This window comes from Mycetomoellerius zeteki, unplaced genomic scaffold, assembly GCF_001594055.1.
Source record: "Mycetomoellerius zeteki isolate Tzet28-1 unplaced genomic scaffold, Tzet1.0 scaffold565, whole genome shotgun sequence".
In the NCBI taxonomy this organism is placed as follows: domain Eukaryota; kingdom Metazoa; phylum Arthropoda; class Insecta; order Hymenoptera; family Formicidae; genus Mycetomoellerius; species Mycetomoellerius zeteki.
This window is the reverse complement of record NW_017257572.1, coordinates 98,039-111,814: the sequence shown is the minus strand read 5'-3', so window position 1 is coordinate 111,814 and position 13,776 is coordinate 98,039. Positions and strand designations below refer to the sequence as shown.

The window sequence follows — 13,776 nt, the reverse complement described above, 5'->3', positions numbered from 1 at the left end:
CTCATCGCAACACTACTCGTCTCCTGGACATAACAGACTTTAAGATATTTTGTTTATTTCGAATTAAATTAATGACAACGAAGTAAGAATCACCAGTAAAATTTGCTTTATGGTCACGAAGAAGAAGTGCTGATTGACGAACATTTCTTGATGAGTTAATGATGACATTAACTGTGTATAAGTTTACATTTTATTAATTTTTTTATTATTAAACTGTAAATGAGTATACATTTAATGGTATGAGTACCAAAATTTACTCACCCGAAATAACATTCAATAATTTTAAAACGTTCAAGATTTCTGATATATAAATATACATATTTCAGGAACTACTAATTCACTCTCTTAATTTCCGCATTATTATATTCATCATCACAATAATGACATAAGAACTATTTTGCTGAAGTATCTAAAAATTTAGGTAGCTACAGATCTAAAAATAATCTTGTTAAACCGTCGAGGCTGTAAAAAATGTTGACGTTCTAGCAACTAGTTTGAGCGTCCTACATACGTAATTATTTTGATGGCTCAACAAAATTATTTTCAGATTTGTATCTAGTTAAATCTTTAGATATTTCAATAAAATCGTCCTTTTCACGAATCATTGAAAAATTATAATTATTCTTAAATTATTTTTATTAATTATTTTTAAATTATTTTTATATCTTTTTCACAAGATAATTTATTTAACAAAAATTTATTTAACTCTGTCATAAACTTTTATGGATGTAATTCTTTGCTATTAAAGAGTCATTTAAGTATATTCTGCATCCATATAAAAGGATTAGCGAAACAAAAGGTGACTACTGCTTTTGAAAGCGCGAATAAATTATCCGGAAATATATAAATGACTCTTTCGTCTGAATTTGCTCAGTTCTCGTAGGAATATCCTTCGCCTGATTCCCAGCTTTTTGCTGGGAGAACGGCTCTCGCAAGTGACAGGATAACAAAGTAGTGGCAATAGAGGGATATTTACGTGATGAAGGTGGAGTCTAGAAGACGAAGGTGGTTTTGCGCGAGCGCATCGCCTTAGTTTCGAGGTTGACTCACTTCGTGGTCAGTGAGTCACAACATTATTTATACATCATGCGGTTGCAGTACGGTCCAGCGGGATCGCGGCCAGGCGCCTCGGATTGTTCGTCCAAGATTTACCTGCTTAAAGAGGTCCAAGGATTTGTCAACCAGTCGGTGGCTCTCACCGTGCATAGAATTTGAGAATAATCATCTGCAGATACAATTTTATCAATATAGTCTATTGATACGAATATGTACAAATTGGTATACCATTAAATTCCATAGTTCTTCATAATCTTATGTTTAGTATTTGAAAAGTGTATATTTATTGTTTATCGAGATATATTTAGTTGTTGCAATTAAAATATTATCACATGCCCTGGTGTTCGAATTGGGGAGAATGCCTGCACGCGAAATGCAAGTGTCATTTACATAAAGATAAAAATATGACTATTTGAAATACACGAATTTTCTCTTCAATGTGAAAAATCTAGTGGTAAAATTCCCCTTGCAAGATTTTCTTACTGTCAGAAGTTTTCGTATCCTACATACGGCAACATCGTTAGAACGAATGTAACAAAGTGCATCGCCCATATGAGCCTTCCAGAGGGTACGCCGCCGCGGGCAAAAAGCGGGCGTTTAACGGGCGTCGCAATTTGTCCCGCCGACAAAACACAGGACCGGAATGCGTATTGTCCGTTCGCTGGATTATCCTCCTGCCGCTTCAACTCCTCCTATCTCTGGTGCCGTCTCATCGGGAGGTGGATGAGAGGCGTTGATTCGCGAGCAAGAAGTCATCGAAATTTATTTCTGACCCGAGCGAGCGCGAGCCGCGAAAAGATCGGAGATTGAACCGGTGTGTAATCTCGATGAGTTCTCTTTCGAGTCTATGGTCGGAATTCAGAGTCGTAAATAATTTTCAACCTTTAATTGAGAGTGTAAGATTAATTACAGATTTATATTTTGGATTAATATTTCGCACATTTCTTGATTAAAAATTTATTATTATTTATAATTTATACGTATTCTTTAATCTTCAATTATTAGCTCAAATAATCATAATACAATAGATTCATCAAATGAGGCCTTGACCATAATTAAAATGAGAGCTTTTCTATATATTTGACATTTCGTCCTCAGATATAGTTATTATTTAAAATGTATATATATCCAAAATCTGATTACTCAATAATTTATTATGGATGACCATAACTATTATACGATTAAAGATGTGTTAGAAGCAAATGATAACATGTTAAATGCTCGTAAAATGCTCTATATACATAGAATTTACCATCCAAATAATGATTAAAATCTACAATTCAATTCTGAGATAATCGAAATAACAAGCAATTCGTAAATCAATGTTTTATGAATTAAAGAATATTTGAACACTATGAATCTTTGTAAAAATTAATAGTATATAAATTGAATAATTAGAGATTTATGAAATTGTGATTACTTGTCAAACGATAATCGATTATGAATACTAGCCATAGTACAGCACATAGTGGTAGTGGTAATGTCTAACTATTTTAATCTATATAAAGTTTCTTTTATCTCTCTTTCCTCGACCACTATAATTCCTCCCTCATCGCGATGCGCGAATATCCGAAAAAGATCGGCGGCACGTACATATAATGTGGACAGGATGATCAACGACGACTCCCAGTATCTTTCGCATAGCCGCGAGAATTTCTCGAACATTGTCCTGTCGGTCCCGTCTGGCAATGGTATTTCCATTCTCGCGCGCACCGACAAACGACGATCCCGGACTCATCGTACGTCGCACTCAAGATCCCGCCAATTCCCCAAAAGGGTGAAAGCATCGAGAATGAAGAACGAGAGAAGCACGAGGATGAAGTGGCGGAAGGTGGTGCAAAACGTGCGCGGCAAACTTCGGTCGGTAGAAGACGAAGAGCACGAATAAAACGGGACATAAGGAGGGGGCAGCTACACAGGAGGTTCCACAGAAGGACGGCAAAAGGGGACGAGGATTTCGTACAAGGCTCTGCTTTCAGGCTGGGTCGCCGAGGTCGCGATTGTCCTCTGCTTTGATAGCGCGCAGTGGACTTAACTTTTAATCGATGCGTTTTTGCCGACGACAACGACGACGCAAAGGCGAAAGCGACCCGCCAACGGAGACAACAACATCGTGACTTTATCGTCCTGCCTTGACCATATTTTATTGTTACCGATTGTTCCTTCGTTTCTGCCCCTCTTCACCTGGCGGGACGCTTTTTTGCCTCTAAGGAGTTCTTCGTCTCCAGTCCTTTTTCTGCATCGCTCACTGCATCTGCCGAATCGTTTCCTTGTAGATTTAATAAAAATCCAACGTCATGGCAATGCAGCAAAATTTACAATGACAATTTCGATCGAATTTTATTAAAATTGAAAATTAATCATGCAGAAATGATTTTATAAATTTTAGTCTTTCATTATTGTTGAGTCAATAAATCACTCATAATAATAATAAGAAATACTCATTCGCGATAGAAAGTACATCGTCTACAAATCTCGCATCAAATAACAACGTATCAAACCGCACCTTCGTTTTATTTGGTGAGAAAGAGAGTGCGCCGGAGAAAGGTCCGAAAGGCGAAACATCTGGTAACAATCAACGTGAGAGCTGCATCTTTGAGATGTCGGTAAATCGCGAGAGAGAGAGAGAGAGAGAGAGAGAGAGAGAGAGAGAGAGAGAGATCGGAGGGGCGCGACAAAAAAACATATTAAGAAGTGCTGTTGAATTGGATCGCGGTAAAAAAGGACGAACGCGAACGATGCGTCTGCTGGAGGATGCGCGAAAGAGAGGAATGCGTCCAGCGGTGAAAGGTCCGCCGAGTGATCCCGGTCTGTATCCTGATATTCCTGATGCGAACATCACATTTACCGACTCGCGCGAAAACGTGAAGAAGACCTAACATTCCACACGACCTGCGGAATTACCCCAATACACATTATACGTAGAGGAACGAAAGGGTACCCAGGAAGCGCGACCTTTCGCTGCCGCCCTCGTAACCATGAGATCGTTAAACCGTAACGACGCACGAGGCACTCGCATAATGCCAAGAGCATTTGTTTGTTACAAGCATTGATTTGTTACAAGAGCCCTAGATCATGTCTGCCGAAATAAAACAAAACATGAAAATAGCCCAAAAAAATATATTAAAATTAAATTTATTAAAAATTAATGTTTTTATTCTATATAACGTTTAAATAAAGAATAAAAAATTCATATAGATCTGTGAGACCTAGACCATGATAATGACCATGTAAGCGAATACCGATCGATGCATAAAGCTTTTAATATCTTCTAGCATTTACGAGATACTGTTCACCTTTCATGCGGCTTCTATACATGCGATCTTTTGTCTCGAGGGCAATTAACAGCAAGGCAATCGCGATGATCGACAAGTGAACGCGTGAAATTCGCCGCTAGAAACCGAAACGAGCCATTATCTGCCAACGGCAATCGACACAAAGAGCATTAACGAGTTTCTATTCGATAAGATGACAACCGCCCACGGATATTCAGGGGCTCGACCTTTGTTCATGGTAGCGATAAAAAGAGCGACATCAGAAATAAGAGAAGACATTGACGCGATTGTGCGTGTGTATTTACGTGACTTTTACACGTAGTATATTTATATAGTCATGATACCAGTTGATTTAATACATATGAATTATTCGGATAAGTATTATACATCGCAGTATAGATTATATAGTAGTATTGAGAGATTATATAACTATTCGATATTATTTAACTTGCAAAAATTCCGTCTAGAATTTTGATTACATACAGAAAAAATGATATTACTAAAAATTTAACTAGATACAGATCTGAAAATAATTATGTTAGAACCATCTCTGAATAATTATTTGACAATCAAGTTGGTTGTTAAAATGTCAACATTTTTTGCAGCATTATTTGTCATGTTTTCTACATAATTATTTTGATTTAATATTATTGTTTTCAGATGTGTATCTTATAGTTAAATTTTTAGATACTTCAACAAAACCGTGTACACATGTATATATAAGTACCTACAAAATGTAAGTCTCGATAAATTCGTTCTATAATTCTGAAATATATTATATCTCAGAAGATAGAAATTGAGTTTCTTTTTATTGATTTTATGACATCAATCGATGTGTTTTGTTAAAGATGTATTATATCCATTTTTACAATTTCATTAATCATTAATGAATTTATTGCGTGTTCAATGACTTTCATTGAAAGGCTGAGTTCAAGCTCGCGAATCAAATGAGTTTACGTCATGCTTACGTTCGCGTATGATTTTCGAGAGGCATCGAACGTCAACCACGCGTGACGGGAACAAGACAACCGTGTCGATACATTGTTTTAGCGCCATAGAAGCAGATGCATTAAAGTCTCTACATACGGTATCGCACATAGGTATCACGCATACACTTTCGGTTGTAAGAGAAGATTCTCGGCAAACTTCCAGCGATTGTATCTTTTTTCTCATAGATGAAGAAATTAATCACTCATATAAATCGAGTTTTATTCGAATCTTCATGAATCTCATTTCTTTTCACTTCCGACACGTATTAAAAATTTCTCTCTATATACGAACAGTGATTGCGTGTCATTGGCGTGCTTGTTTTTTTTTCAATCATTCAATAAATTAGTAAATTTTATTTTTAATAATTCCTTCTATTTTAACAATATAACGTATACTTTTTATACACATAACTTGTATATGTTATATAATTTTTAATATTAATTATTAAATAAAATAGTGGATAAGAACGAAGAAATATGAGAGAAACGAGTTCTACGAAAATATGAAAGAGGAGAGTATTTAGAACGAAAGAGCGAGGCACATTTCTTCGCGTTTATCTGTCAGCAGTAATTACTTATCTTTAATTGCAGGGTGGAGGGCGAGACGAGAGGAGGCGAGGGACAAAAGCGATATGGAGAAAGCGAGGAAGAGTAATCGCGGAAAAAGCCGTACGTTTACCAGAGAACGAGCGGGTCTCGTATTCTGGAATAAGTAGATAATTCTGGCATAATGTCGGCGTGCCACGGAAGGATGGGAATGGCGTTGACGGGATAGCGTGTGGCGACGTCTTGCTATGTGAAAATTACGCGAGCACGAGAACGATAATCGTCGGTAATACGCCTCTCACATACGAATGCAGCCTTATTTATGGCTTTCCTCATCACTCGCGCACCCATTGCCCATCACGAGGCCCCCAACTCGTTCTGACCGACCGTATCGAATTTCCTCGAAATCCACCTAGTCATCCACGTATCATTTTTAACCGAGCAATCACTCGCGATTATTACAACGTTATGGACGACTCCAACACAAGCGGTCGAATGATACTTTGCAATCCGATCCAAAAATGTTGTAACTTTAATTATTGCTTTTATTTTCGTGAAAATCCCTCAATGAAGCGTAAACTAAACCATGAGAAATATAATAGAACAGAATAATATTTATTAATACTTTAGATTTAAATATTTATGGAATAAAGAGAAAAAAAGTTAATAAAAAGTAATGTAATATTTAATTAGAATACAAAGAAGCAATGGAGTTATATTAATTATTCGTTAGTTCGCTGCGCATTCCGAAAACTTCGTACATTCCGACCGCCTGAAAATTTGCGAGTGCCGCTTCCTGACCACCCTTTCTCCTCGCTGCAATCTTTCTCCTGTGTTCAATCTTCGTCAGCGGCTACCGCAGCCGCGCGTGATGAGCATACGCACATGCGTGCAACGTAGAGCAGTACATATAAAGATAGATAAGGGCGGCTCGTACATCATAGGAGCCGCCGCATGGTTCGAAGGGAGGAAGGAAAAAAGGGGGCCGAGGTCTCCGAGAAGGGCAGAGATCTTTGCGCTAGATTGGCGTCCGACCTTTCGCTTGCACAGGCAACATACCCGTCGCAAGAAGTGCATCCCGCAAGGCGAGGGCGGCGTTACGTTGCGAACGTGCCGGATCGTCATAACGGGGCTCCGTAACGCACTCTGAATCGAAAATCTGCGTGGAAGCTGCGAACGGGCGGATAATGACTTTAACACGTATCGCAGACAGTGAGTGTTGATCAGATAACGAGAGAACGGCCGCAGAAGAGAACTACGGCAAGACCGAAGGGACCATAATTTCGTATAGGAGAAACCGAAGTAACTTGAAAAATAGTTACTTCGATGTACCGTTGTAATCGGGAAGATAAATTTTATCTATCTCTATGCTAGAAAGACCTAGGCCGGTATTTATAGTCGAATCTTATATTCATGATCGTCTTAAGTACAGTCTTAAGATGTCATGAACCAATCAGAGGGCTGTATCAGCATCTTAAGACATTACTTAAGACGATCTTAAAATAAGAACCGACTATTAATATCAGCCTTAGATTATTTTTTAGTATTTATAGATAGGGGAAATAGAAATTAACGAATAAATTTTATAAAATTGTTTTTTAATCTTCTCTTTTATCCAGGTGTATAATTTAAAGAGTTTTAATTCGTAGTGAATACGAACCGTTTTTTAAAATGCAATAAATATTTCTTGATTTTATCTAATTGTCATGTAACTTGATTATTTCATTAAAAGTAAGCAACTTGACTTCTGAATTCCGTGCTAATTCGACTCACTTGCAAGACGTCTCAACATTACAAACGAAACGTGGAACGCGCCGGGAATTCGTTTGTTTTCGAATCCTGAAATAGAAGCTGTGGCCTTCTGGGAACGCACGTCTGTAATCTCTCAGAAGATCTATTCGAGACCTGTAGTTATAAATCCCACGAACACGAAGATATTGAACATTTAAAGAAAACGTCACAATTAATGAACCCTTCATTATTTTCATTTTTTTAAATATTCCTACTTATGTGTATTTCGTTTTCAAAAAGAATTTTGTTGTCTTCTACAAAAACAAAAGCTATTTAAATAACTCAACTGAATCTCCATCGTTTGTTTCCATTGGCTCATAATGTTTATTTCGTTAAACAGCTTTCGCGTAGCATCTTGGGGTTTCTAAGAATTATAAACAACGTACACGGTATACGCAATTAAAGTTAATATCCGTTATAATGATGATCTCTTACAACGAAAATGAGTATAATTTCTTTATTAATAATTATTATCCATTACTTTTTATTATTAATTATTATTTATTATTTTACCACAAACTTTCTATCTCTAAAGAATCAAATATTTTAAATCATCATATGTTTTAATGTTTTTAATTGAAGCTTATTAAATGTCAATTGGATACAATTGACTCATTAATCAGAAATTTAACATTGTATTAGCTACACTTATAATTAATTACCGTTGCTACGCCTTAAGCAGTCGCGCGTACGTTACCATGCCGAAGAATTATTATACCGTTAATACGCTGACGTCTGACGGTTAAAATGCAAGTCGTGCATTTCGATATCAGAGGTTGCACTTACCAGAATCGGACCTCCGTCCTTGCTAGAAGCTGAGACCGTGGCACCGAACCATTGCAACGTCTTATTGTCGATCTGACTCAAGCTACCAGCGAGATTTGGATTTCTGACGTGATTATGTCCTGTAATAAACATATTTTTTTATATATAGTATCAATAATTTACTTTCAAAATCACTAAGTGTTAAGTTGTAAAAAGCAATCACTAGATATATCGTGAAAATTTTGATATAAACAATTCTCTGGTGGATTAGTGCGTTTGTAGAAGAATAATTAAAGTAATTTAAATTTTATAAAACTCTTATCAGAGATTAAATTATTTTGAGAAATAAATAAGTTGTGCATTTATTTCAAATGTTACAAAACTCAGAAATACATTTATTTATAAATTTGTGGTACCTACTAAGAAAATAATGTGCTTTATGAAGAGTACAAAAGAACATTATTCTTAGATCTATTCAAATTATTCAGTGCGATTAATAAGCGTATCGATAATAGGAATTAATATCTAGTTATGCTGTCAGGCAGTCACTTAATTGGAAATAACCTAATACGAGTATTATCTCTAAATGAGATGAAGCAAACACGTTGAAACGGAATGATATCAAACGGCAAGGACGAGTCTTACTGACGTCTGCACCTGGTAATTTCACTGTAGGGTTAATCCTAGTCGAACTCAACCTTCGTGATATTCATCATATCAAAGATACCATTTGTGGAAGGTAATTTACTGAAGAATAAACCAGCCACACGCGGGCAGACGAATACAAAATGATCGATTCGTGAATTGCGTTTCTTTTTCAAGTTCTTTATTATCCTTCATCATCGTCAAAAACGGATTATAGGGACGATATATTGATCCGATTTAGAAATCTGATTTATTCGAACGAGGAGAACACGAATCAGATGAGTCAAATCGCATATCGAAAATGAGAAAAACTTTTTGCTAATTGTATAACAATATAGTATCCGAGTAATTGTATAACAATATAGTATCGAAGTTGTTGATACAACCAAAACATTTCCTTTCAGTGTTGATAAATTATTTGACTATTATTTAATGAAAGTAATTCAACAACGCCACATCACATAAGATTGACGTTGCAATTATCGTTCGATGATCTCGAGAAAAGAGCCGCGGACAGGTGTCATAGTAAAGAAGCCTTAAGAGCCCTGTACATTTCTTTATCGATTTTACGAATTGAGCGAACCCGTTAGCCAGTATCGATCAGGTATAATCCTTAAAGGGAAGTTGTCCTTCGCTTCACAATCCTTGCCAGATCGTTACGATTAAGCAACAGGCAGATAATGAATGTCCGATCTCGAATATCAGAATTAATTTAATCTACGCCACTCGACAGATATTTTTATAGCGCAACATGTACTCCATGCTTAACAAAACTTTGTTCGTATATCAATTATAATTCAGTTCTAAATTTATTTCTATCAATTGAAATTAATTATAAATTAGACATTACGATAATTTGATCATTTCATGACCACGTGCTTTTTTATTTCTTTAATATGCACAATGATCGGAGTGTCAATTCGTGCAACTGAAGTCGTGAAATATTTCCGACCTTCGGAAATTAGTCCTTGAACAGCATATAACAAAAAACACCGTACCTTGGCAGAGGCAGGGCTAGGGCAGAACGGTCTTACGGTTTTCTGTATTAGGCATCGTCAGCTTCTTGCAGCGAGACAGTTCTCAGTATCTTCGGACAGTCCGTTGTGGTACTTCGATACTTGGCAAAGCATAAGGCGAGCGAGAGGAGTTCCTCGAGACGACGTATTCGCTCGTGTGAGTAGAGTGAGTGACCTCGAAGACCTGGACGAGATCTCTTCCTCGTACGCAGACAGAATCAGCGATACGCAATCGAGAGGATTGTTTGGCACTTCGACATGCCGCAGGTGGAGCAACGAGATACATCGCAAATAAGGATCGAAGGCGAGATCTCGCATATTCCTGCCTGAATTACAAAGAAATCGGAACGATCTTGCGCAATCTCGGTTATAATTCTTCTTTGTGTTACTGAATTTAACAAATGTTTATATTTGTACGAAGAATAAATGCTAACATAATTCTGCCGATATAGAATATAATAATTACAAAGAATTGCGATAAGAAAATTGGAAGAAAAAAAAATAAAAGGGAATAATTACGTTTTTCTTTTTTTGGAGAAACATTTCAATGATATAACGAATGACTTTGATTTTCTTCGGAAATCGTAATCAAAATTAGACATTCCGTATAAATTACTGATTGTGGCAAATTCTTTGAAGTAACATTAGTTGAAGTACATTTGTTAAATTCGGTAACAAAATAATGCTGTCGTCAAAGTTTCACAAAACCAAGCAGCGGTTATTTTGGAGAGCAATTCCGTTCGCAAGTTTCAACAGCTTACTGTAAATCCGGACGATGGTTAACCCACTACTACTATTTTAAACCATGACAGTGTAAACGTCAAAAGAAATACAGACTCGTAAAATGGCGTTCTTGAAGAACAGATCGTGATTTTGCGTAATCTTTTTTTTCGACCTCAATGTTAAATATCATTATTTATACAGCGGCAGTTTAGAATCGTTCATGACGTGTGTAATCTTAAAAAGACAACTCGTTTAAAAGAAGCAAAATGTCAAAATTGTATTTTATCAATGTTGAGTAACCACTAGCACCGTTAAATATAAACATAATGCGTAAGCAACTTTCTTCCAGTTTCAACATCCACATGACGATGTGCAAATCAAAGCTATTCGCGCAAGATCATCAAATATTGCGATTTGAATCGCGTATCGTAAACCAGCCTTTCGACAATATCGCAAGTAATGATCGTGAGAAAAATCCAGTCTAGTGTGACAAGGCTCCGCATAATATGCAAAGAGCGAGAAATGATCGAGATGTTTCCGTCGTCGCGCGTGCACGAGAAAATCGCGCCGCGCGCCGATAATTGGCGACACATTGCTACTGTTACGATCCTAATTGGACAAGATCGAGGAAGGATAGAAACATACGATCGGCCTAATTATCGATCAAAGCAAAATGTGCTCGCTCGCATGCGTATTGGTAGCGCCGGCGATAGAAGAGGAGGAAATCGACTAATTGGATGTACAACTTAAGATCTTCTTGTGTGCACAGCCGGGCGAAAACGTTTCCTCGCAACCGAGGAGAATAGAGAGAAAACAAAGACCAGAGCGAAAGACCAGAGGAAGCTCAGTCCCGTTTCTTACTGCGCGCGGATGCGATCCTCGTACTAACGCAAATTGATGAAATCGAGAATAGGAACAGAAATAGATTTCAAGAAAACAGGTTCGCGGGAATTTTATACGCGAGTGGTTCGATTATCTTAAGTTTTATTAGTTCAGCTGTTCTGCCCCGTCATCAGATCTGTGACTTATTTACGACTATTTTTTAGTGACTTATTTATTATTATTTAGTGATTATTATTTAGTGACTTATTTATGACTATATTAATCGTCTGTAAACTTACTCCACTAGTTTAATTTAATTTACTTGTTCCGTCCCCTTTTTTCTCTCGCAATTGACTGCATCGTTTATCATGAAATCAAAAATTCAGATACTGAATCGAGTATGTTTGGAATAATCTTGTATTATTGAATATTCAATATTAGAGAAGACTTCAGCTACTTCAGTAGAAATAATCACGTCCAGGAAATCATCTGAGACTTCGATTGAACACGGTAGGTACGTTGCGAGCAGGATATTTTTTCTTACGGAATGTAGCCACGAGTCATCACGGCTCAACTATCCGCGCGTTTTATCTTCTCGATCATGCGCGAACGCACTAAAAAGGAAGAATTGTATTACTGTGCGTTTCGATCGCTCCTTTTATGCCGACCCCGCATTGCCGATTGATCCCGTTCGCGCTCCATTTGCTGGATAATATAACGTGAAATCAGGCGCCTGCCGCGCCCGATCGCACGATTTCCTGCCGATCATGCTCGCGCCCAGCAATCTCGCTTTTCTTTTCGCGGACGCATACAACCAGCTTCGCTTTACAACGTCGAGAGTTGAGAGAGGCAACGAATCAGGATCGCGCCGTATCGCGCCGCCGATCACCGCCGGTCGAGGTACGGCATTACGAGGTGTGTAAACCGCGTCTAATTCGCGCCGCGAGTTTATCCCGCTAATTTACATTAGCGCGTTCGATTCGCGCGCATGTTTACGAGCGGCGCGAAAGATTACATCGAGCGCGAAAGCATGGCGCGAATAATATTTTTAACCCCTCTTCCCCCTCCCCCACCGGCTTACCGGAGAACTTTATGAGCAAGCGATGTGCTCTAAACGCAACCGCTTTAATTGGTTCGCGTGCACATTACCGCCCTGCTAGAAACTTCACTACGCAACGTTTCTCCGTGGATTTATGAACCTGAGCGCGGCCGAAGTTCTCTCGGTTAGAGAACGCGAATTTACGATGGTAATCGGATTCGTTAAGGATATTTTCCAAGCAGCGTTTAAATAGCTTTACATTAAGCTCGAGCTTAACTAATCAGGTCATTTAGAAAGTCCTGTTAAGATGTCCTATTGTAAGAACCAAGATACGTACCGAGAGAAAAAAATGTAACTCTTTAAAAGTAAATATAAACAATTATAATTTAACTATAAGATGACTATAATTTATAGTCACTTTCGGTGCTAATTATATATTGTTTTTGGTACAACTACAAATTTTCTCTCGGTACGTATCTTGGTTCTTACAATATAATGTTAGTAATAATAATTATATTTAATATAATTATTATTACTAACATTATAACAGTAATAATTATAAAAATAGAATTTCTAACCATAATTATTTTACTACAAAGGTAATTATAGTCACAAATATCAAACATTTTTCCTATCTAAAACTTAGCGACTTCAACGCTTCTCTCTCTCCATCGTCTCGTTAAGCGAGACAGATAGAATCAAAAAAAGATAGACGTTATCAACAGCCAGTCACTGGACAGAGGTCTAGCGTATATTCATTTCATTTTCTCTCTATTTCGCTCGACGAGACGATGTAAAAAGAAAGCGCTTAACTCGCGAGCTAAGTTTTGGACGAGTCTGATGTAGATTATATGGACTGACGTAAATCCATTTTTACGATCATCTGCAACACCTATCTGTTAAGTTACGAAAAATTTAAAGTAAAACGATATTTTCGTCCTAAAGCGATATGGAGATATTTTCTATAAACATCTAGCTTATTTAATTATAACAAAATTGTTTTTCAATTTGATTGTCAGTTGTCGAAAGTAACGTTAATAATAATTTCTTAACATTATATATATATATATATATATTAAAATGTAAATTCTAAGCAAAATAAATCATAC

General features: G+C 37.1%; 1 protein-coding gene across 3 annotated transcripts in view; it reads right to left on the bottom strand.

The window, feature by feature from the left end:
* if (integrin subunit alpha inflated) overlaps positions 1–13,776 on the bottom strand; it is a 68,422-nt gene that overhangs the window by 32,683 nt on the left and 21,963 nt on the right. For all 3 annotated transcript variants that reach the window (XM_018456320.1, XM_018456321.1, XM_018456322.1), the window contains exon 3: positions 8,444–8,562. In XM_018456320.1, the coding sequence (XP_018311822.1) occupies positions 8,444–8,562 (119 nt within the window). The remainder of the gene's footprint in view (positions 1–8,443; positions 8,563–13,776) is intronic.